The sequence below is a fragment of the Solea senegalensis genome, linkage group LG8 (genome assembly GCF_019176455.1).
Source record: "Solea senegalensis isolate Sse05_10M linkage group LG8, IFAPA_SoseM_1, whole genome shotgun sequence".
NCBI classification, from domain to species: Eukaryota; Metazoa; Chordata; class Actinopteri; order Pleuronectiformes; family Soleidae; genus Solea; species Solea senegalensis.
The window spans coordinates 14,453,313-14,477,095 of record NC_058028.1 but is presented as its reverse complement, the minus strand read 5'-3'; the positions used below and the strand labels follow the sequence as shown (position 1 = coordinate 14,477,095).

At 42.6% G+C, this 23,783-nt stretch overlaps 1 protein-coding gene across 3 annotated transcripts; it reads right to left on the bottom strand.

Annotated features, from left to right (window-relative positions):
- Positions 1–391: 391 nt before the first annotated feature.
- Positions 392–23,382, bottom strand: LOC122773392 (signal-induced proliferation-associated 1-like protein 3). Of its 3 annotated transcripts, none has more exons than XM_044032055.1 (20): positions 23,108–23,382; positions 20,484–20,672; positions 19,576–19,750; positions 18,958–19,061; positions 17,193–17,350; positions 16,510–17,092; positions 15,129–15,227; positions 14,858–15,033; positions 11,906–12,157; positions 11,188–11,370; positions 10,639–10,763; positions 10,016–10,131; positions 9,483–9,922; positions 7,684–7,908; positions 7,211–7,373; positions 6,949–7,126; positions 6,665–6,856; positions 5,561–5,687; positions 5,231–5,312; positions 392–4,154 (listed from the first exon to the last, which is right to left on the bottom strand). In XM_044032055.1, the coding sequence occupies exons 1-20, from the start codon at positions 23,285–23,287 to the stop codon at positions 3,960–3,962; spliced, it is 3,942 nt and encodes a 1,313-aa protein (XP_043887990.1). In that variant the 5' UTR covers positions 23,288–23,382; the 3' UTR covers positions 392–3,959. The 3 variants fall into 3 exon arrangements, with proteins under 3 accessions (XP_043887990.1, XP_043887991.1, XP_043887992.1); XM_044032056.1 differs by having other exon boundaries at positions 6,665–6,844; positions 23,108–23,381; XM_044032057.1 differs by having other exon boundaries at positions 6,665–6,814; positions 23,108–23,381.
- Positions 23,383–23,783: the final 401 nt, after the last annotated feature.

Sequence of the window (23,783 nt, the reverse complement as noted above, 5' to 3'; positions counted from 1 at the left end):
AACATCTCTTGCTTGAAAGATGACTTCACTTGGTTTTGAATAGATTGATTAATGTTAGAAACTGTTTTTTCAACAAAAACTGGTTCAAACTTCTCCAAAATTCTCAAAGGTTCCAAGTGGGTTCCAATTTAAGGTGAACACTTAATTCAACAAGCTTTTCTCTCATTCACATTCACACTCAATTTGTCATTTATGAACAATACTCAATTGGTTAAGTAATTGTTTTGTTTTTTTTTAGTAAATAATGAATCAGTATTTATAAATTAGGAAGTATAATAACTTGTTAATAAGGAGATGTTAATGGTTCAAAAAATCTGTAGGTAAATGATTAAGACGTACATTTATGCAGGTACTAATACATCTAGTTATGAAGACTTGTATGTTACTAACATGCTTTATAAACAGTTTATTACTGTAATGAATGATTAATCCAGTCACTTACTGTTACATAATGTGTAGTTATTATAAACTGTGACCATAAGTCAGTAATAGAATTTTCTACAGTAACAATATAACAAAGGTTCAATTAAAAATCACCGTCATCTTCATTGTGCAAACACAGTTTAAGACACAAATGGAGTCAGAAGCAAAACTAAATCTTTATCCATCTCATATTACAATAATTATTAGACTGATTTGAATCATGACATTTGTGGCCATATCACACAGACTTAGCTTCAAATATCATGTGTTTAAGTCCCAACTAAGGCTGGATAATTCATCTCAAAATCACAATTTGACCAGATCAAATATTCAAATCAAAATCTCTGCAGGAACGATAATAAAACAGCATTAAGAAGATATACAGTGGTGCCAAAAGTCACCATCTTGGAGTATTTTGCCAGTGAATGTCAAATTGTAACCTTTTTATCATTAAAATGAAAATTAAGATCAGTCCAAACAGTTGTTAAGCATTGCAATGGCAATATTTGATTTTCAACTGAAACTATGTTTAAATGTCTCATTTGAACAAATGAACATCTGCAAATCATCTTCGATATATTTTTTTTTAATAAAATAATGAAAACATAATTTACACTTTTAAATGTACAAGTTATTACAACCCAAAAAACAAACAAACAAAAGGTTCAACCAAACGTTACTGTCAATGCACAGAGAGTAAAGATGATGTCGGAAAATAAAAAAAAAAAGAGAATCATACAAATTTACTTTGTACAGAAATCAGAAGTAGAACGACGTCAAAAAAACACAAATGAAAACACACACACACACACACACACACACACACACACACACAGTACCCTCTCATCTTCACGACTGTCTGCAACAGCGGCCAATGTGTTAAAAAATAAATTATCAAAATATTTAACATCTAAAAACAAACATCGTTATACAATATTACCATTAACCTTAATAATGCATTATTGATTTGCTCAACAGGATGTTGTTGTGTACGCGATAAATAGCTTAAAAATTATACAGAACATGAACAAAACTTATATATATATATATGTATATGTATAAAAAGAAACCTTGCCTCTTTTACATAAGCAAACTAAAGATTAAGACTTGCAGATACCAACAACAAAAAAAGTCACAGCTACACCAGCGAAGCTGCGTGAGAGAAAGATTTCCATCGGGAGGAATAACAGGAGTGTCACGTGGAGCCTGATTTCACTTTAACATCCAATCCTGAAAACTGGAACAAACATGGAAGCTTTCTGAACCCTGTAAAAGCCTGAATTTATTAACAACAGACTGTATAAGACGTATAGTATCATGTGAATATATATATATATATATATATATATATATGTATGTATATATATATATTTATAAACATCACTGGTATCAAAGTTACAACAGCCCAACAAGATGCTGTAAAAACTGGCTGCAGGAGAAAAAGGAGGTGGTGACACAGAAGCAGGAGTGGTTTTTGTATCCGTGTTTCTGTCAGTGATTAATTTATTTAGGAACAGGAGTTCATAATAAACTTAATTTCATGGAAAATCTGTTAAACTGAATTCACTGCAAATCGATTTGCCTGCAATGAACTGAAACAATGGCAGAAACTCAAGGTCAAGGTCCTTGTCCACGGTATAGTGTACGTATATTACTAACAGCATATAGAGAAACCTGAGAGTGAGCGGACAGTTCCAGTTCGGGACGAGGAGGAAGTGAGAAGGAGCTGCTTCAGCGTACACCGCAGCCGAGCAGGAGACGCAAATTTAGTAAAATTTTTATTCCCCAGAACGAAACGTACGACTCGTCCTCTGCAGGGGGACGCCAGGTCCATTCAGTACCAGCATCAAAAACACACCGACACACATCTCTGTATGAAAAATAGATATAGTAGACAATATTGTTAAGCGAGCGAGCAGTAGTTTCTGTCATTTTGGGTTCATCGCGCGCACACACACACACACATGCGCGCACACACACACACACACACACACAGACACAGACACAGGCGCTCTGATATGAAGAAGCTTCAGTGTTGTCTGGCAAGACTCATGTACAGTAAATGTTTGAGTTTTTTTTTTCTACAAACACATCACAGGTGACACAGCTTCATTTTGACGAGTACAGTCACAGGAATAGTTTTGAAAAATGCACTTTGTTCGCTTTCGTTCTGAAATTTTTAAAATCGATTCCACTCATGGTTTGTCCAAAACCCTTATTTGGTTTATACTGTAGTTTGGGTTCCTTCGTCAGTATGTTCACACAGAAACAGCACACACATTTTGTTTAGATTCAGTGCAGTTCCAAGGATGCTATTGTACCCAATGTTTAAAAAAAAAGAAAAGAAAAAAAAGAAGCAAAAACAAGTTCCTTTTAACCACAAAAGTTGCCTGAGAATGGTCACATTTTAAAGTTTTTAATGATAAATGCTAGTACTTATTAATTTGCCATACTTTACTTTTGCCAACATGTGAATGAAACCTTTGGATGAATCAATTTGTCTTTTTGTAAAGATAAGGGAAGACGTTCAGCTTTCATTATACTGATACTTAAGACCATGATATGTCGCGTCACGACCAAATCTATGCGTTAGGGAGCGGTTTGCTGACAAACGGGCTGCTTAAAATCGGACACGACAGGAAAGCGAAACGTTTGTAAAGAAAAGATGATCCAACAACACTAAACTGTTAAAAAGGTTAAAACACAAAGCCAGTTTGACGAGAGCGGAGATGATCTGATCTGAGACAAATGGAAGAAAACAGCGAGAAGTCAAATTCAAACACATGGACAGCTGATGGCTGGTTTCACATCAACCGGGCCGCGGCTCGTCCACGTAAACCAACGGAGAGGAAAGAACTTCGTGGCCCGCGGGTTTCGTATGACAGCGGACTCATTTGTTCAATAACCGGCCGTCGATCTTTCACACAAGCACACATCGAGTCTGGAGCACAAGCAGCGTTTGTGCAGAAATGCATCAGATTATTCACTGTACCATCAGTCACTCACACACACACACACACACACACACACACTCACCTCTTTATACTGATACATGACAATTGTACCACACAGGCATCTATCTACAGTACCATGTCTGTAGAGCTTCCATTACTCCTAGTGCATTCTGGGAGATGCAGTCTGTCTTTTTTCCATCTTCTCTTTCCTCTTTTTTGGCTGATTTGCTGCAGGAACAGTATTAGGCCTCTCCAGGTGATTTTAGTATTCTCAAAAACAGTCAGGTCCTCTTCTCCTAGTCGCTACTCCAGCATAGTAGCACATACAGCATATTCATACACAAGTACTGTAGATAAGCTTGAATTATAAAAATAAACAGGCTCAGAGAGAAGACAGTGAAGGGCGTCTGCTTCATGTGTGCACAGGCTCGCTGAGACGTTCTGGGAGGGTTGGATTTAAAAATAAGTCTTTTTCTTACTCTCTGGTTTAAGGCAGTCAGTCCACTGGAGGCTGAGCGAGGGGTCATCACTGTGACCTCCTCTCAGATTATCACTCTCTTCTCCTTCTCCTACATCTGTGGCTCAATCCCTCTTTCCGTCAGGATCATGAGTTAAGGAGTGAGCCTCGTCGTCACTCCCCGTCTTGCTGAGGGTGTTGAAAAACGTGTTGAACTTACGCAGCTGCTCACTGGCCGTCACACTTTCCTCCTGCAGCCGCTGGTTGTTCTGTCTCAGGTTGGCCATCTCTGCCAGCAGAACCACTTTATCCTTCTTCTCCTGATGGAGGAAAAATGAAAACTGTTCAGTTCATCACTGTCTTTTGTTTGACATTCAGGAAAGTACTCTCCCTCTTTCTTGCCAAGAATTTGAAGTCTTTACACTAAAGCTACAAAACATTTGATCAATTGTGATGCTGAGGTATTTGTAAGAGGCCACAAGCTCAATAGGTGTATTGCTTCACACCTTCTTTGTACCAGAAAACAAGATTAAATTGGTTTTGTCAGCATTTAGCACTGGTCTAAGGTGGAAAAGGTGAGACGCTTTTCCACTACATGGTCCCACCACGCCCCCATCGTGATGGAACCTCGCCTGAGCAGGTTCCAAAAAAAGTACCAGATACCAGGTACTATTGCTAATGGAGAAAGCCAAATAACGCATTGGGACAATGAAGTGGAAAAGCAACAAATTGTGTCAAATGCTGACTGCAGACACTCAAATACATGGGCAACAGTGTGTGCACAACAATAGACGACAGTATCGTCTGCATACACGTGTACATTTAGATATAGACGGTGAAAAGAGTGGATCCGAACACTGAACCCTAGTTATGTTGACAGGGCTGAAAGAAAGACCACTGAGCTGCACACACTGACAGGCCTATATGTGACAGATGATCAGCAGAGTCCTTTACATTAATATTGCCTGCCATCTGTATGCTAAGCTTGCTGTAAATTATACATTTTGTTGATTTTACACACACATTTCAAACACATTCAGCTCCTGCATGCGATGCAACTCTTACACAATGACTATGCAAATTTTTTTTAGAGCCAACCTTTCAAAAAAAAGAAAAAGGACATGTGAGAAGTGGTTTGAATAAACAACCCAGATTATTAGATTACAGATTATTTAATTTCACTGTGACATATGACGTAACCCTCCCATTTATCCAGAGTACACTTTATGAATTTTACTGTGGTAGACCATATCTTCTTTTTTAAAGAACTTGCGCATTGCAGTGTGTGCATCTAACTTTACATACATATTCTGAGTTCAAATCTGGCCTAAAAAATGAAAACTAAAATAATTAACATTTAAATGAATAAATGAAATGCAATAGAAAACATACTCACCCTCTCCAGATCAGTATTCAGCTGTTTTAACATGACTTCCAGGTGGTAGAGCCGACCAGACAAATCATTGGGCACCTCGTCACTGTGAACACACGCAGCACAGATAATAAGTGTTTACTGAAATAACTACAGACAAATTACACAGAAGTAAACGACCGGAGGAATCACTTCAAATTCTGACACCTAAGCGACTCACCACAAGGTGGCAGTAGTGACAAAGCAAACCCACGTGTGGAGACACAACAAACCCATGAGTATTTGAAGCAGCTGAACTTTTCTGTTGCTGCAATGACAAATCACTTCACCTGTCTGTCCGTGTGATTGACCTACCAGCTGAAGGTGGGAGTGGTCCGCGGTGTCTGCGGAGTCTGGAACTGAACTGGGCTTACAACTGCTCTCATGTCAGGTCCTCCACCCTGTGGCTCAGTCAGTGAGAACAGGGAAACTGCCCTTTGTGCTGAAACAGAGAGAGACACACGATCCCACATTCATGAGACTTTTCCTCGTGTCCCCTCGAGATGTGACACAGTTACAGCTGAACAGGTGTTAGACCAGGCAGCAGGTAAGGCTTGGATCAAGTGTTCACTGTAGTCGAGTGTATTTGTGACAGTCTGTGTGGCAGCAGAGGACACGGGGGGACAGCGGAGACACAGATTTGGGTACGAGGTGAATACAAAGACGCCTTTCTTTCTTTCCCAGGAGTGTCGAGTGACACTGTGAAACCAGTTAACCCCAAACTGACGATAAGTTCAGTATTAAAACTTCAAATTTTTATCATAACACAGACGAGTGCAGGTTTGTGTCTAAACTAGTGAACCATCATACATGACTGAATCAATGGTGGTTATAAGAAGTGGTTTTGCATGTGCAGCTGATGTTAATTACGCCCCAAAAATGCACCGTCTTAACTGAGTTCAGATCAGGAATCTGTAGTCCAAACTATGAGAGCAAATACACAACCAAAACAACACTGGTGTACGATGCCTGCATACAACCTAAAAATATCAAAAGAGCAACTTCTTTTTCTCTAATATTTCCTTCTTGGCATTTAGAGGTCTTTTTTTTTTACCTAGGAGTCTGCTTTGAGATTTTTCGATGACTCATCTTGTACTCAGGAGTAAACTAATTTGCATTCAATGAAGTGGTGCATGAGTCAGTGCTCTGCTCCAACATGAAGTACCATTCAGATGCATTGACTCCATCGCAGGGATGAGCTGCATCAGTTCACTCCTCATTCTCTTCCTCAGAAACATCACTCTCACGTCAATCTCCGGCATGTACCAGTGACAGTGTGTTGTAGCTACAGTGGCACTAATGGCTACTTCAAAACCACTCGCAGAAATATGTGAATATACTGAAGCTACTGGCGCTCAGAGAGCCACGTCATGAGGACTTTAACAACAAATGGAAACCCTGAAGTGTCTCTAGCCTCACCTTCATAGGCTTTAGCAGCACTGACCAGGCTGGACCACTCCAGTCCACAGGCTGTGTCAGGAAGAGGCATCAGTCCAGGATCGAGCCTCCTCAGTGGGGGAACTTTGTCCCTGACTTCAGTGAGAGACAGCTCGGACGCAGACAGAGGCGCTGGGGACAGTTGAGGACAAGAGTTGCAGTCTGTGAACAAACCTCATGAAAGAGGGAGAGGCTACATGCTTAGAACGTTATGACAGCGACACGTACACTGTGACAATTCAAAATATAGGACCAGTAACACACACCCTTCTTGCTCTGCAAGTGGTTGGAAGAGTTGGAGCCGTGTCTGCGCGTGGGCAGAGTGCAGGTGAACAGTACATCAGTCGCGGTCATTTGGTTCTCGGAGTTGGCGAAGCTGGCGTCTCTGCGTCCACTGCACAGCGACTCGTCTGAAAATGTGCGCTGTAAAGCTCGTCTGGGAGACTTCAGGGGGAACAAGGCGACCGAGGTCAGAGCCGTGTGCGCATGTTCATGACAGCCCAGCTGATCCACAGGTGTCATACTCACTGGATCTCTTTGTGGCATCTCTCCCGGGTTGTCCATGATGATCAGTTTCTTCAGGTCGTCTTCGATGGTGCTCTTATAAGTCCGCCGCGGAGAGCGCAGGTCCCTCAGTGAGGCTCGGAGTCGAGGTTGTCCAAACACGTTCTTTGAATTTGTATCCACCTGCCTGGAGACACAGGACAAATACATGAGCATCGAGTACACAAGGGATAACAACAACAACATTCAACAATATCCAGTCCTTTCAGAGGGCGTACTCATTTAAAACACACTGACCATACTAAGTAAAAAAGTGAAATTACTGGAGCATCATATTATCATCAGTGATGCCAAACTGTAGTTCATGGCTGCAACAAACACTTCACATGTGTGCTGCACACTGATCCGTTTATCACTGACTTATCATATATTGTTGGAAACCAACAATTACGGTAAGGTTTTTTTGTGAGTGTTTTCAGCTCTTTGTTTCCACCTACTTCTTGCTGTTGCTGCTTAAAGAGGCAGATGCTGTGGTTGTGTTCGACGGGCTGCCGTCTTCAGTCTGCCAGGTGGTTTGTCTGCCCTTCCCGTATAAGGCCTTGGGGGCGGAGCTTGACAGAGGAATGGCGCTTAACTGAGCCGAAGTGGGCGTCGCTGTCGCAGCTCGGACATGTCTTGCTTTCTCTGCCGTTGGAGTTTTGTAACCCTGCGGTGTGTAGGCCCTGAACAGGACACACAGATATATACATACATACATGTAAATAACGCATCAACATCATCAACGGTATCCTCCGGTAAACTCTCTCTTCTTCAGCCAGCCAAGTTTCCCTCATTCATTTGAACAACACCACCACGAGGAAACATGAAGTAGCATCCCTGCCAGTTTAGAGCACCAGAATTTGCTCATATCATTTATCATGTATCAGTACTTCATATTTCACTTAACTCTTATTTTTAATCGATGAAGCTACAAGTGAGCCTCTTGAAATCGGAGTTACGACCTTTTGCAACGCCAAGACAAAAATTCTGTGAAGGCAATGAGTCACAGTTGTGAAAGATCCTCTGCCAAATACGACTTTGTGCAGCGGGTTTATTTATTTATTCTTGCAGAACCTTTACTCCCTTTCATTGATAAAGTGACAGAGGAAGACGGAATGGGCAATTAAAGTCCAGGAAGAGGTGTCCATTCAGTAGGCTATATACACAACACATACTGTGTTACTGCCGACATTTCCAATCTGTGTGGACAACTAAGACAAACGGCACAAGAGTTATGAACTACTGCTAATACGAGCTACTATTTCAGCTACCATTCAGCAAAAATGACTTTGACTAACTGGACCTAACCTTCACCGCTGCAAAGCTAATTAACAACAGTGAGTGCAACAACCATTTTTCATTTTCATTGTGATTAGTAGACATGAGACAAGTGCTACTGTCCATCATAACGGCTTGTTGATGAAGCTGAAGGAAGACGCTAAAGTACAGCTGTATTTGCTTACACTTGTCAGTTGGTGCGAGCTCATCACCACAGAAGCCCGTCGGGAAAAAAATATATATAACTGACACCTGAGCAGACAGACACCCAACATGATGAAATCTAAAAAAAAAAACAACTCGGTACAGAAACACATAATTACATCATGTCCTCAAATATAACTAGTGATGAATCATCGCTGTCTTGTCTCATGTCCATCGCATCCCAGACACAGACTGCAGCAGCTTCAGAGTCATACCAGCCACTCTGGGTTTTAACAAAGAGTATTTAAGACCTAGTGTATAAAAATAAAGTCAATTAGGCAGAAATGAACTGTTAACTGTAAATGCTACACTGTGAGGGACATTCAGCTAAAAGAAAAGGCATGCTCAACAATAAATGTTGCCAACTCTTACACACTGTACCTTTAAAGTGGTGGAAGTATATGTGTGTGTGTGTGTGTGTGTGTGTGCGTAGGATTAATGACTTCCTATTTATGATGTGGGTTGGCAGCATCGGGTCGCTGAGACCTCGTGATGACCTGTATTTTTCATTCGCATTAGGCTTCTCTAATCCTCCATGTTCATGGATTTCCATCTATCATCTTCTTATTGTAGTCGTCTATGGTCTGATGCTGATACATAGCAGCCACGTGGTGGATCAGTCACTAAAGACGGGCCTGGGAAACGCACTAAACTGGAAAATACACAATAAAAGCTGGCACACATCTGGGATAGATCTGCCCTTTACTGAGGTGAATTTTGATCTCATGTGAGCTTCAGAAAAAGTGCTGTAAAAGATAGTGAGGTGGTCTCTTACCTGGGTTTGAAAGCATCCATTTTTTCAGCACTGGACCCAGGAGGTGGGAATGTCCTTGTCCGGTACCCTTTGTTCTGGTTTGCTTCGGCCGGTATGATGGGTGAAGACTCTCGTCTCCTTGCTTCTCCCCCGCCGCTGCTCCGTCCCACAGACAACTCCTGCACGCCACTGTAGGTCGCAGAGCAGTGTAAGGGCTTGAGAGCCTGGTTGTTGGACATGTTTGCATGGCGGGAGTTGGTGTAGTGGGTCGAGGCGTCAATGCCGCTGTCGTTGGACCCTCCCTTGTTGAGAAGGTCGGGGTCAGCATCAGATGGGTCACCCCCGCCTCCTCCTCGCTCTCCTCCAGCTCCTCCATCAAACCATCGCTCATCGCTGTGGCTGCTGGAGGCGTTACTGGACAGAGTGTTACTGCTGGAGTGACTAGAGTACTGAGTCTCACCCTGCAGAGGATACAAGGACGACCGTCAGACCAGAGAATAATGAGGCAGAGAAGAGGACACATGAACAACATGAGACAGGTTGAAAGTAAAGACCTTTGAGTGTCTGTTTGGAGAGTCTTTCCCTGGGACATCTTGTCTGGGTATTCTCCTCTGTCCCACGCCAACACCTGGTCCCCGTGACGACGATGCTGGGACATGCCAGAGGGGTTCTGGACAGGAAACACACACAGACAGTCACAGGATGAAATCAAATTACACTGAACCACCAAGTTGTGAAGGAAGATTAAAAACTTATGTCACATTTGAATATATAGTTAGACAGATTATCCTGATTAAAAGAGAACCAACAGCTTGGCCACATGTTATCTGGTTTATGGGAGCAACTCATTGTTACACTAAATTATTAGCCAAATAATGGGTCCTCTTAGCTTTAAAGAGTATTTAAAGTAAGTCTAGACACCCAACGTAACTGTTGTGACTAATTGTTAAAGCTCTGATTGTGTTTCCATCATGTGTTGGTGACCAAAAATAGAGGTAAAATGTATATATGTACTGTTGCTATAACAGAAGTGAGCTGTGAAACCTAAACCGGGACCTGGGAGCTGTTAAAACACTGAAATGCTGAGAGAAACAAATTAAATATGTAATGTTCATATTAAAAACGTGGGATTGCAGTAGCTCTACGGTAGTTTTAGAGATTGCTGAAGGGAATAAACCTGTTTTGCCGCGCTCCATGGTGCTCTCTTGGCTGGTGAAGCCTGAAGAAGACTCCCCACTGGAGTTGATGTCCACGCTGAGGTGGGGCTCATAAGGCAGCAGGGGGCGCTGTCCTGTTCCAAATCTACAGAGACAGATCACAGACGGTTGAAGTGATTGATGGTTACTTTCATACATTCATGCCCATGTCTGTAGGCAATGGCTTATTCACAGCATAGGATATCCCACCACGACAATTTTAAATACACAAATATTTGGATTTTTCAGTTTCTGTTTTGTATCCTGATGGCAGTTGAATAAAACTGGTTCCTCTTGTCAGGCGAGATCTTATCAGCCTCCACACTGTGAGGAAGAGCCACCCACACAACAGATCCTTCCTCTGGGAGACAGTGTGTTCTTACACATCTAACTGCAAACCTGAACACACAACATTATTCATCCTTCACTCTTCTGAACACGTGTATACCACCTTTAGCACGTAGAAAAACAGTCAAAGGACCGATGGAGGAGAGTTCAGAGAACAATGAACCGCACACACATGTACACACCTGTCGGGGGAGTGTTTGTAGCGTACGAAAGGTCCCGGTGTGATTCCAGGCACGCCCATCGCGGAGAGGCCGACAAGGCCAGAGGAGGGCGAGGAGAAGCTGGCTGAGGGGTTTCTGTAGGGTAGCCCTCTATCGCCCCCTGCAGGAGACAGAGTGTAATGGTTCTCTGGGTAGCTCACTGGCCTGGAGGACACATGGAGAGAGAGTGGTGGTTAACCAAGGATTACAGAATAAAAACAAACACCACAGAAGGGTGTGGGGTATGAGTAACTGCAACTGAAACAACAGAAGCAAATCTTCTTTTACCAAAAAACAAAAAACGATCCAGTTAAAACATGTCGGGATCCGAGTCTGGATAGTATTTAACTTTGGGTTGTGTGTGGTGAACGAGTGAGAAAACAAAAGTAAAACATTCTTAACCATGAAGCTATTTCAATATTTCATTTAGACGGACACCAGATTAGAAACTAGAAATCTCTAGTACAAAACTTTTACATATGTTGTAAAAAACACAGCTCGCCAGACAAAGGCAACAGCAACATTGTGCTTGTTAAAGCATGACAGCTGGTTACAGTGTGCCTGAAAACACAAAGAAGTGTCCTTGCAATGCACTGCTGAATAAACCTGGAAGTTTAGCAGTTTATATCACAATAAGTGGAGGAAAAAAAAGAATAAAGAATAAATAAATAAATACAACTTTGAAGCATCCGAGTCTCACCTCTTAGAGTTGAGGTGCTGTGGCTCTCTGTAAGGAACTGGCATTAAGGTTTTGTGTGAGCGGGGCAGTGGAGGTGGAGGGGGTCCCATGGGGGCCCAGCGCTGAGAGTTCGGTGCACTTTGGAGCCCTGAAGGAATAGGTGGGCTGTCCCATCTCCACGTTGGACGAGGAGAGGGTCGGTAGCCCGCTGCCAGAGGCTCTGGCTCTGACTTCTGCTCGATGGTCTTCATCTCATACTCCTCTGTGCAGCCCCTGGGGAGACAGCAACCAATGCAACAAGTGAACAGAAAGCTCGACTCTTAAATATCATCAGTCCCCTCCAAAATACCCTCTTTTTTAAATCCATGTAAAGGTTTTTCTTCTCAGCTCGGAGTCAGTAAGATGCAGTAATGGGGAAAAAGCAGCTTTGCCTCTGATTCTGAACTGCTAAACTGCAGCTGACCCAGAACTGCTTCTGGACAGAGCAAGTAAATACAACTCAATGAAGAGTCATAAAGACTCCATGTTATCTAAAAGCACACTAAGCGGATGCTCAAACACACAGCAGATAGGTAACTAATGAGCTCCCCTGACACGACCGAGGGAGAGAGGGGAAAGGAATCTAATTATTGGCACGTCAGGGCTCCATCTTGCCTACTGTGAGACTGAGGTCAAGTGTGTGTGTTTGTGTGTGTATGTGTGTGTGTGTGTGTGTGTGTGACAAAGAGCACGTAAAGTGAAAACACTCATCTCATCAAAGCGATTCTCTCTCAAGGTCTTAGTATAAACAGAGGATGTGTATATGCCTGCACAAGGTCAAATAAGGCATTGCAATAAATATTTAAATAAAAATCTATAGAAACAAATGTAATGTAACGTAAAGAAACAAATAATATTTTTTAATTTAAAAACAAATCAGACATAAATCTTTTTGGCTACCTGGAAAGATCAACGAAAAAGAATCAAACCATGAGTAGAAAACAGCCCTCAAATGAAGAAAAGCTGCCATTTACTCTCATTAATAATGAAAACACTGAGAAAGCTTGCAGCTGGAGGGCTGCTCATCCTTTTTAATCAGCTCAGGAAAGAAATGCAACACTCAACTAAAAATGCTCTTGTTCTGATAGTAGCCACATGCGCCGTATCTGCTCCAGATCATCATTATTTCATTCACAAAGCCAATGTCAGGAGAGCAGGAAGCATCAAATATGCAGAGACGGTGGATGAGAGAGATTAGGCCAAAGCGACAGTGATATCAAAGTGAAAGGAGTTTGGACAAAACCAGACATATAATCCAATCAAGTCTTTTGTGACTAAGAAATAGCCATTGTTTCTAAGAAATCTTGATGACGACTAATTCATTTCATTTCACGATTCCAGCACTCGTTAGAGCATTTTGTGAGGAATAAGCAAACCAAACACACACACACGTTGTTTTTTGAAAATACTATGAAACCCAGCAGGTGTCACAAACAGCAGCTCATTGAACAGAATGCAAAATTCACACTCAAATGAATGAACATGAATACATGTTGATTTTTTCAGGGAATACTAAATAATGAATCGCTGTCCTTACAGTTACATGATAGTAGTACATGCTGCCTGCAAACACACACACACACACACAGAAAACCAACCTTAGAATGAGCAGAGCCTACATCTGTTGACATCCAGTGTTCCTTCCATCACACTGGATCAGGTGAAACAGCTGGAGCTCCCCACACACACTTACACTACACACATTCACATGGTCAAACGTGCCACTCGCATCAATCACACCTCTTCTCTGCTGTATCCATCCATCTTACATCTGCACAGCCGAGTGGGAAAGACAAAGAAGAATGCTTACAACTCCCATCGCTTGCTCGCTCTCTCTCTCTCTCCCACCCACTTCTCTCACTCTCGCCAGTGCTGAGACACGTCGTGTTCACAGAGCGCTCAAGTCAATACTCTCAACCCTGCTGTTTGCTCGCTCTCTCTCTCTCTTACTGTAGCGCGCTTTATCTCTCCCACTTTTCCGCCCTTTTGTACAGGGGATGCATTTTTAATTAATCACTTCCACTCATTTATTTATTCATGGCCTCCTTTTTTCTTCTTCTGCAGATTCCCGGCCTTAATCTCATGCAATCTGCTCGCCTGGCACACAATGGCAAGCGAGTCAGACACAAGGAAAGGAGGCGGAGAGAGAGGGAGAGGGCGAGAGAGAAAAGAGGGGGAGAGTGAAATCCAAGACTCTAATTATCAGCTGCTCCAATGCCATTGCAGAGTGTGTGTGTGTGTGTGTGTGTGTCAGTGGGATTTAACTTGGTGTAATTAAGCTGCCTCCTTCATCCTATGAAATCTAACCACTATGCGATTGCACAGCTAGCCACAATTACTGTATTTAGGAGCCTGGTTCCCTGTCAGTAAAACACACACACAAAGCGGGTATTTCTTCACCTCTGTCACTGCTATGTCACACCACATCAGAGACTCTGAAGGCCTTGTTATTCTGTCTGAGTCAAGGCCTTAAGTGTAGATGAAAGGTTGGAAAAAAGGGGGTGACAGCAGGGGAAAGAAATAGAGTGTGGGGGGAGAGGAAACAAAAAGACTGGAGATAAAAAGAAACAAAGGAGGGCAGATTCCATTAATTCATGTTTAACAAATGCTGCTCTCTGCCTTTTTTGTCTCTGTGCCTCATTTTGCAGATTTCCTCTTAAGCCACACTCCATTCTTTCTCTCCATTTGCTCGCTTCCTCTTTTCACACACTCCCACACAAAATCCTATCAGAACATTGGAGTCTGGCCACAATCTCACCCATACATTTGTGCGTTTGAGAGAAGAGCATGCTGTGCTTGCTCTTGTCTTTTTACTACTAGCGTGGAAAACCTTCAGCACCTGCTGCTGCTGTGAGCCACTGCCTCGACATCTGCATCTGACTCACTTTCATGATTCAAGCTTTGAAGAAATGTAACGAGGAGACTTTAGCGCACCTGCGAGGCCCACCCTCTTCGTACGGAGGGATGATGACCACTTTGACTGTGACTGAAGTCCTCAGCAGGTCGATCATCTGCTCGTGAGTCAACGTCACCGCGGCCACCTTGCAGATCTCCACCAAACGGCTGCCTTGCCTCAGTCCTGCCTGCCAGGCAAAGCCATACTCCTCCACCTGTAAGAAAAAAAAGCACAAAGACAGTGTTCAAACAAACCATTTATGTGCAGCCATGATTCTCAGTGATGTGGCAGATGGCCGCCTGACCGTACCTCAGCCACGGTGCCATCCAGGCGAACATGGAAGCCCAGTTGTCCCAGTCCATTTCTTCTCAGAGTCATATCCACCGTCTCACATCCAACCGTCAACGACTGGTCAGGAAAAGGAAAAAAAATAAATAGAGTTACATGATCAGTCTATTGTGTCTACTGTTAACACCCTGTGTGTGCAATAAACATCAAATAAAACATCATAAAAACAGTCTGAAAGCAGAAACTCACAATCGGTATCATCAACCAGCATTCTGTAAAACTTTAATCTATGCATTTGCTATGTTCAGAGAGATTAATTACATCAATAATATTTTGTTTTCTGGATTAACTCAAAGCCCACTAGAGACGAGGAAATGTCCTTTTTCCAGTATTTAGTCAGGGATTATCACAATATGAAATGCTGTTCATCGGCCAAGTGCACGCAGTTTCACTGCTTCGATGTATGATAATGTACGTGTTTAATACTGTCCTTAAAGCGTTGAAGCATTAAAGACATAAAAACCATACGACTCACGAAGATTAATAGCGCTGACAATAGACCTAAAACAAGTTTCAAGACAAAACTGAAACTACACATGAGCACGGTCGTTAATCCACTGACAGGTGGCAGCAGCCAGCCTGAAAAACACCAACCAATGCACAAACAAAGACAGTGAAGAAGAAAAGCAAGCTCCTAAATAAATACTCAGATACTCAGGATGCCAACACAGTACTCGGTCGAATAGTATGGAATTAGATTAGTGTCAATATTTTCAAACAACACTTTATGAATTGAACAAAAATGAACCACAAAATCAAAATACACAAAAATAAAATAAAATATCGATTTAACCGTTCAAAAATATTGCATTTTATTTGTTTGAAAATACAATTTTTGTATGCAAAGATCGACTATTTTGCGTCTTTGCTTCCGTGGTTTTTTGTTTGCAATTCTGACCATGGGCGGGCCATAGGAAGCTGCCTGCTGATTGGCTACTGAGTTTTGGAGTGACAGCTCAATGGACCGGAAGTAGTTTAGTGCAAATTCAGTAATAATATGTAATGTTTATCAAACGTTAGATACTTACAATAATTTTGTCGGATATTGGCAGGAAAAACTTGGGAATTGAGCTGTCACTCCACGACTTAAAGCCCGCCCATGGTCAGAATCGCTAACAAAAAAACAGCGCAAACGCAAAAGAGTCGCAGCATACAAAAAGTGTATTTTCAAGCAAATAAAATACAATATTTTTGAATGATTAAATTGCTATTTTATCTGCAATTTGTGTATTTTGATTTTGGGGTTCATTTTTGTTTGCTAAGTGTTAGAATTCTGGTCAAAATCACAGCATTGGATATCACTCAAAGAGTAAAGAGTGCAAAATCTACTCTGAACACTCACCTTCAACCTCTGAACCATTTCCCTGATGTCCTGCGCACAGCCCTCCGGTACCCTCACAGCAATGTGGTCTCCTCTACCATAAAAGATTTTTAGTGCGAGACGCTCCGGTGTCCAGCCGATCACGTCCGCACAGAAACAGTTAAACACCACCTCTTTGGTGGAACAGTCAGTGAGGAGGACGTATTCAGCTGACAAGCCTAAGGCACATGGGAGCTCCGTCCCACCTCCACTAAAGTCCTGAGCCTGCACCCTCCAGGCGACGGCACCTGCAGCTCCCAGCTCTGCCCCCTCCCTTGCTTTGGAACGCTCGCGCTTTTTGGATGCGAGTGAGATGAGGTTGTTAAGCTTCCCGGATGAGTCGAGCGGTGTGCTGCTGACGTAGTTCTCGGCCAAGTCACGCAGGTACTCCTGCCGCGTTCGTGTCGCCATGGTGTGAAACTTCTCCGACTTGTGCGCTGCGTTTTCTGCATTGATGACTTTGGCAAGGAGGAAATTACGAAAGGTTTCTGGGTCACGGAAGGTTACGCCAATGGGGATGGATGGGCCAAACGGAGGCACGTCCTTCATCCTCGTCACAGCAACACTGAAAGGCAAGAGAACACAGGGAGGATTTACAGTGTGAGAAACTGAGGTTTGTTTCGTTTAGGTAGGATCTTGTGTTTTGTTGTGTACTAATCATTTACCTGTAACAGGTGTGGTCAGAGCAGGGGCTGTGCACACGCACAATAACGAAGACATGCTGGAAGTGTGAACGGATATTCTGAGGGGTGAAAGGCAACGCTCCAGGCTCCTGGAAGATTATGGTGACAATGTCGTTCCCTATGTGCCTCTTCCTCAAGAGCTGTAGAGAAGTAGAGACAAATCAATTAAATCAGCTTACATAATTGGCACATACTCTTTTTTTTACTAACAATAGTACAGGCTGACAAGCAAAATAAGCGATTGAGACGTTCATTACAAGACGCTGAACAACAGATCTTTATGTAATTTGTTTTTTGGACTCTGTGTGGGACGCTATTTGTGTCTGTGTGTGATGGTTTGTCTGTCTCTCTCGTTTCATGTAGGAAATGTGGCGCACAGTTCAGGCTCTGTCTGTGGAGCAGTACTCGCCAATCATCACTTCATCTGCAGAGGGAAGTGTGAAAGCACCAGTTATGTAATCCAGCCCACGGTTACACAGATTCTCCACCATAGTACGACAGGAGCACCCTTCACTGAAGCTGAAGTTTGAGGTTACAGGTTTTGTACACAGAAAGGTGTTTCCTCAACAACATCTTATTGTCTACACCCATGAGCTTTTGCATTGAAAGCATCATCTATTTTATGGTTGTGGTTTATGTATGTGTTTATCTTCCTAACAAACATTTAAATACATAATATATATACATACATACATATATATATTGTATATATATATATATATTTATTTTTTTTACATCCAGATACAAAAACAAAAATTAACTTTGTCCTGTAAATAAATCACATATGTATCATTGTATCTGATTTTAATATTACGGCTGATGCATTTCTGTTTCACTCCTAAGAACACAAAGTATGATGCCGCCACCTAGTGGTCCATATGATAACGTGACAGCCGTTGCTGTTGCAGTCTCTAAACCTCTGGATGGAGTTATTGTACAAGTTATAAAATGACACGTTTAGATGTAAAAGGTGACACAGTTATTACATGTGCAAAACCAACTTTAAATCCCATCATGTTTACTTACTTGTTTTATATGTTTTAAGAAGATTATGTTTCGATCAAAAAAGCTTGTTTTCGCTAATAGGTAACGTGGTAATAGAACTATTGTTTTCATGTTCACAAGATGAATGAATGATTTGAATGTTTGAGGAAAAAAAAGGACTTCTCCAGGGTCTGCTCTCTCCTACAGCGATGAGCAGACACCCACAGGACCTGTGTTGGCACATGTGTTCATGTATCACACTCATGCAACCTACACGCAAAATGTTGTCTAACACACAGGTCACTCACATATGACCCATGCTGCAAACACACAGAACCCAGGGGAATGTGTAGGAAGTAAAAAAGAAAAGAGGGAGAAAATAAAGACACTACTCACTACTGAACCCCACCCCACTGAGCTACAGCTAAAGAATGAGAGGCAGAGGGCTGAGAGGGTTAGAGAAAACATGTCACTGAGTAGAAGTGAAGAGAAGAAACCACAAAACAAAGACTACAAAAGAGGAAAAGACTAAATGAAGAAGGCAACTCCAGTCAGTTCCAATTCAGGAATTCTTGCGGTGGTTTATGACCCAGAGCAAACGGCAGAGCCTTCAACTAACAACCACACAGAGACTTTGAAAGACCTGGGTGACAAAGGACAGTCCTGGATGCAGCTGCACACACCCGTCTTTGACCTGGAACACAGCATTCAGCCCCAGGTGGTGGTGCTGTATTTAAGAGCGTGGTGGCTCATGAACGCTTACCTGCTGTGGGTTGCTGGGCATGTACGGGAGCATGGTGGACACGTGGAACATGACCTCATAGCCCTGGTAGGTTGTGTAAAGGGAGTGGGTGCCTGTCGAGTCCGCTGGGGGAAAGAAAAGGAGGAGGAGGAGAAAGATATTTCAAATTCATGCTCAAGGACAGGAACTCCATGTACATTCTGATGTGTGAATTCACATTCAGAGGAATCATGAGAGCTCACAGACTCGTTACCTGGAGTTTCTCCTCGGGTTATGACACTTGGCGTTCTTGTCTTGTATGACAGCATCATTACATAAGGAGCCGAAAAGGTCTCACTGTTTCTCGCAGGCTGCTTATAAAAATGTGATTTACTGTAGAGCACTTTGATTACTACTGTTTCCCCGAGTGAAATGTATCAGTCGACTTGTCATAATAACTATTCTGATTTTGTCACAGTAGAAACTGATTGGTTTGCTTTCTTCCCCTTTGCACTGTGACAAAATTAATAAAGGTGATCGTGATTAATGATGGCTTATTAATAGCAGTTTATAGTTTCCAGGAGATCATTTAAATATGTTTTTTTTATTTTATTTGTATTTCAAAGTGGAGTTTAAATTTGGGGAAAAAGAGCCTCTTACTCTTTGTGTCGAGCTGTGCAGCGTATTTGTTGAATCCTTTGAGAACCACCTGCTCCCCCAACAGCTCGAGGAAGGCAGAGAAGGCTGGCGATGCCTCCTCGTTGTTGTACATCTCTTCCTCTGTGCTCTGGCCTGCACGGCACAGCAGAACACCCACCTTGTGCTTCTGACTTAACTACAAGGCAGAGGAGAGATAACACGTAAGCTGAAATACTACAGTGAAACAAATTTTTCAGCCTCTATTTATTAATATTGATGCTACAGAAACCCAAACATGCTCTCATGCGTGCACACACACACAGAGGACAGTTTCATAAACCACCTGCACGTACAACAAAAAAGCCTGCTGCTGACAAAACAACTGTGCCTTGCAAAAAAAAATAAAAGGTGAGATAATGTGGCTAAACATTAAAGGTTTTATGGCTATAAACATGCTCAAACACTCCACACCCTGCTTAGAACACAGCTTTCACTGCCCTCAGCTGAGTTTTGTATTTCACTCTCACAGTTCAACAGTTACAGAGGTTTCAGGCTCTTTTCTTTGCAGTTGCCTTCCCGACTGCTCGTGACCAAGCATTTTGCCTGCAAGGACAATTTGCAGGCAGGTATCATCGCTGCTGGGATCGACCTTTCCACGTGTTTTAACACACAAGCTCAAAAATAAAAAGACACACACACACACAGACACACACACAGACACACAGACACAGACACACACACACACACACACACACACACAGACACAGACACAGACACAGACACACACAGACACACACACACACACACACACACACACACACACACACACACACACACACACACACACACACACACACACACACACACACACACACACACACACACACACACACACAGACACACACACACACACACAGGCATTAACTCACCCCCTGTTCATCCAGTTTCAGGAGCTGCTCTGTGACTTTGGGAGTGCTGACTGCCAGTCTCAGACAGGACACATTGAGCTCGGGGACTACCTGGTCCAGGACTTCTTTGAGCGGCAGACCCCGCACTGTTCCGTGTCTACCCGTAGTAGCCACCGTGTCCTCTAAGATGGAGCCTCGTAGCGTAATCAACTGTATTTAAGGAAAGAACAAAAGATGTAAAACTTGAAGGCATATTAAAACTAATGCTAGCAGATTAATATATGTTCTGTTGATTTAAAACCCTTAACATTATCCTAACAGAAAGGTCTTTCTACCCGAGTTTGGATTTTTCACCCACTCCAAGTTCTGAGCTTATTGGAATAATCACCGCAACACAGCCATTTAATATCTACACATACTGTACGTAATGACATTACAGGTAGTTGTATTGATCCTGGTCTTCCTTCATAGAATAGTCAATTGTTTGGCTCAGCTACAGGCCAATACATCTGGAAATATGAGGGTGAATGATTAGATTAGTCTCACTAACAGTGACCCTGTTGCCCTGAAGCTTAACTTTTCATCCATGTCACACACACACACACACACACACACACACACAGTGAAAGTGCTCTTTGTGGTTTTCAGCCCACTAGTATTAATATTCTGCTCAGCATTGTGCTGCCACAATGTGCCGCTCCCTGGTGAGGGGAAATTGACCTGCTTCAAAACAGTGCGACTATAATAACCCCAGATACAGTTGGGATGGGGTACCACTCACACATGCACACACATACGGGTTCATTAAAAATGGATGGCAGACTGTGGAGCTGGCAGGGGCCGGAGAGAGACAGTCGAACCTAGGAGCCCTGGGTCTGCCGCAGAGAAATAAAACCTGACTGACACACAGCGGAAGTTACGGTGCTGTCGGTTCAACTCGTCAGCTTCTGTGCGACGCCCTAGTGTGAGTGAATGAATGTGTGATGGAGAACGAGAGGAAGCCGCTCCACCTCGCCGTATCAGCACTACCCAACAGAATGAAATGACAGACTCAAGGGGGTGGACATTTGAGAGAGGCTGAGGCTCGAGTGAGAGATGAATAGACTGCAATCAATCTCTTTTTTTGTGTGTGGGAACAGTAGGCCTGGGTGAAATGGTGGTGTCTGTTAACTCAGCTCTGTATACTTAGATGGCGGAGGGGCTCCTTTATTGTAGCAGAGCTAAGGTGATGAGGTCAGGCAGCCATGTAATCCAGTTTAAAACAACATCTCAACAGAGACAAAGAGGCGTACACTCAAACAAAACTATGTGAGCACAATGAACACAGGCAAACTATTCTGTTTGTTGGAGTGACCTTGACAATGCCAGGCAGGTGTTTATATATTTAATACTGAGTAGATTAAACTCAAGAGAGAAACAAGACCCTCTGTGACCCAGCTTATGAGGACGATCCTTCACTTGTCCAACAAAAGAAGTGCTGAGACAATCAGTTGAGTGACAGGAAGTTCACCTATTCGCCTGTTTTTGAAAACACCTACGCTTTACTTTTAATTTTCCATAATGAACAAAACCTGAAAAAGGCATGTAGAATGATCATAAAAAAACTATTGTAGGTGAGTTATCTACTTTGCCAGTAAGGTACAAATAACTTTAAATTGAGTGAGCTTTTCTTTGTTTCCTGGCACTTTTTACAGTCAACAGAAATTCATATTTAACGTAAATAAGAATAATAGGACTGTGATCAAGTGATGAGCTGACTAAAATTATACCTTGCCCATAAGCAAAAAAGCTTATAGCGAACTTTTGCTGCGTTTCCACCATGATATGGCTCGGGTTGGTACAGTATGGTGGTTTGGAATGGTAAAACCCTGGGTCAGGTTTGCATTTTGACTAAGAACAGTACCTGTACTTGGTAGGCAGACACAACAGACAACAGTGGAGGACATCCAGCTGTTGTATGAGAATATACTGCAGGTTTTTACCTCAACTTCCCTGGGATATTTACACTGATTGCAAGGGAGCAATGTTTATCCGTGACCATAGCGTACCATTTGACTCTGGTACCCCAAGGGAAGAGTACCAGAGAATAGAATGGTTGGAGCCAGTTATTTTGGCACTACTCCAAACAGAAACGCAAAAAACTTACACTACCAAACCAAACTTTTTGGTGCAGCCACAAAGCTGCAAACTGTCCATGTCAACTAAACTACTAAATCAATAAAGATTAATAAATGTGGAGTTCTGGAAGCGGAAATCCCCTTGTGAGGGAGGTTCAGGTGAAGAAACTTAATGAATCATTCATAATTAGTTTTTGATCCATCAAAGCAGGAACATGACTGGGCGCTCTCCCACTACTTTGGGCAGAGAGCAGTATTTGGTTTGGGCTTTAACATACTAAGTTTGAACAGATGGAATTTTCCACTGGGGAGCAAAGAGAGAGAGAGAGAGAGAGAGAGAGAGAGAAAGGGAGAGGGGTGAGGTTATAATCAGAGCAGAGAGGGTGAATTGCAGGTGGGGAGGCTGGGCAAGATGAAAGTAAGTAAGTTATTAAGTTGAGTGCTCACACTCGTGACTCATCACTCTGTCATCGCACTGAAATCTCTCTTTGTCGAGGGACAAGCATACAAATGGCTGATTGTGTGTACCTCGCTGGTTCTGACCACAAGGCGGTACTGGTACTGGTCTTTCAGGTCTTTGGTGTCTTCCAGTTTCTCCCTGCGGATGCTCACCGCCACAGGACCCAGTTTATCATCTGTCCCAAAGTAGTTTGAGTGCTCTGGTGAAGGACAAAGACAGGTCAACAACAAGGGTTGGATATGTTTCATTCATTTGTTCATTTCTGTGCAAATGTGGGCCTGTGATGAATCTATGGCAGGAGACATGATGAGAGAAAAAAACTGACAGTGAATGGACATGAAGTCAAGGACAGGAACAAGTTTAGTAGTTATCAATATTCAGGTAAATACAAAATCAGGTAAAAAAAAATAGTACAACCCAGAGAAAAGCTGAGAATGACACAACAAGAGATGTTGAAAGTCTTTCTCCTGTTGTGTCGGAGCATCTTAAAAAGACGGGATTCAAACACTTAAAGACTTTAAATTTGACAATGACTAGGATGAAACTATAGATGGATTCCCTGACCTTTGCAAATTCAGGTGTTAAACAGTGTAGTAACAGTGTTGACAGCACACAACGTAGTCATCCATTAAGAGGCTGGGACACTATCAATTTACTTCACAAGCATCTTGCATGTCCTCCTTTGAAGTGCTGAAGCTAAGCTGAGCTAATTCCAACCCCAATGGCAGTGAGGAAGCTGATACA

Coding starts and splice junctions, on each gene's coding strand:
- LOC122773392 (XM_044032055.1), bottom strand. CDS start 23,287: ATGAAACATATCCAACCCTTGTTGTTGACCTGTCTTTGTCCTTCACCA. Junction 11,371..11,905: donor CAGCACCTCAACTCTAAGAG/GTGAGACTCGGA, acceptor TGTGTCCTCCAG/GCCAGTGAGCTACCCAGAGA. Junction 7,909..9,482: donor ATGGATGCTTTCAAACCCAG/GTAAGAGACCAC, acceptor TGTCCTGTTCAG/GGCCTACACACCGCAGGGTT.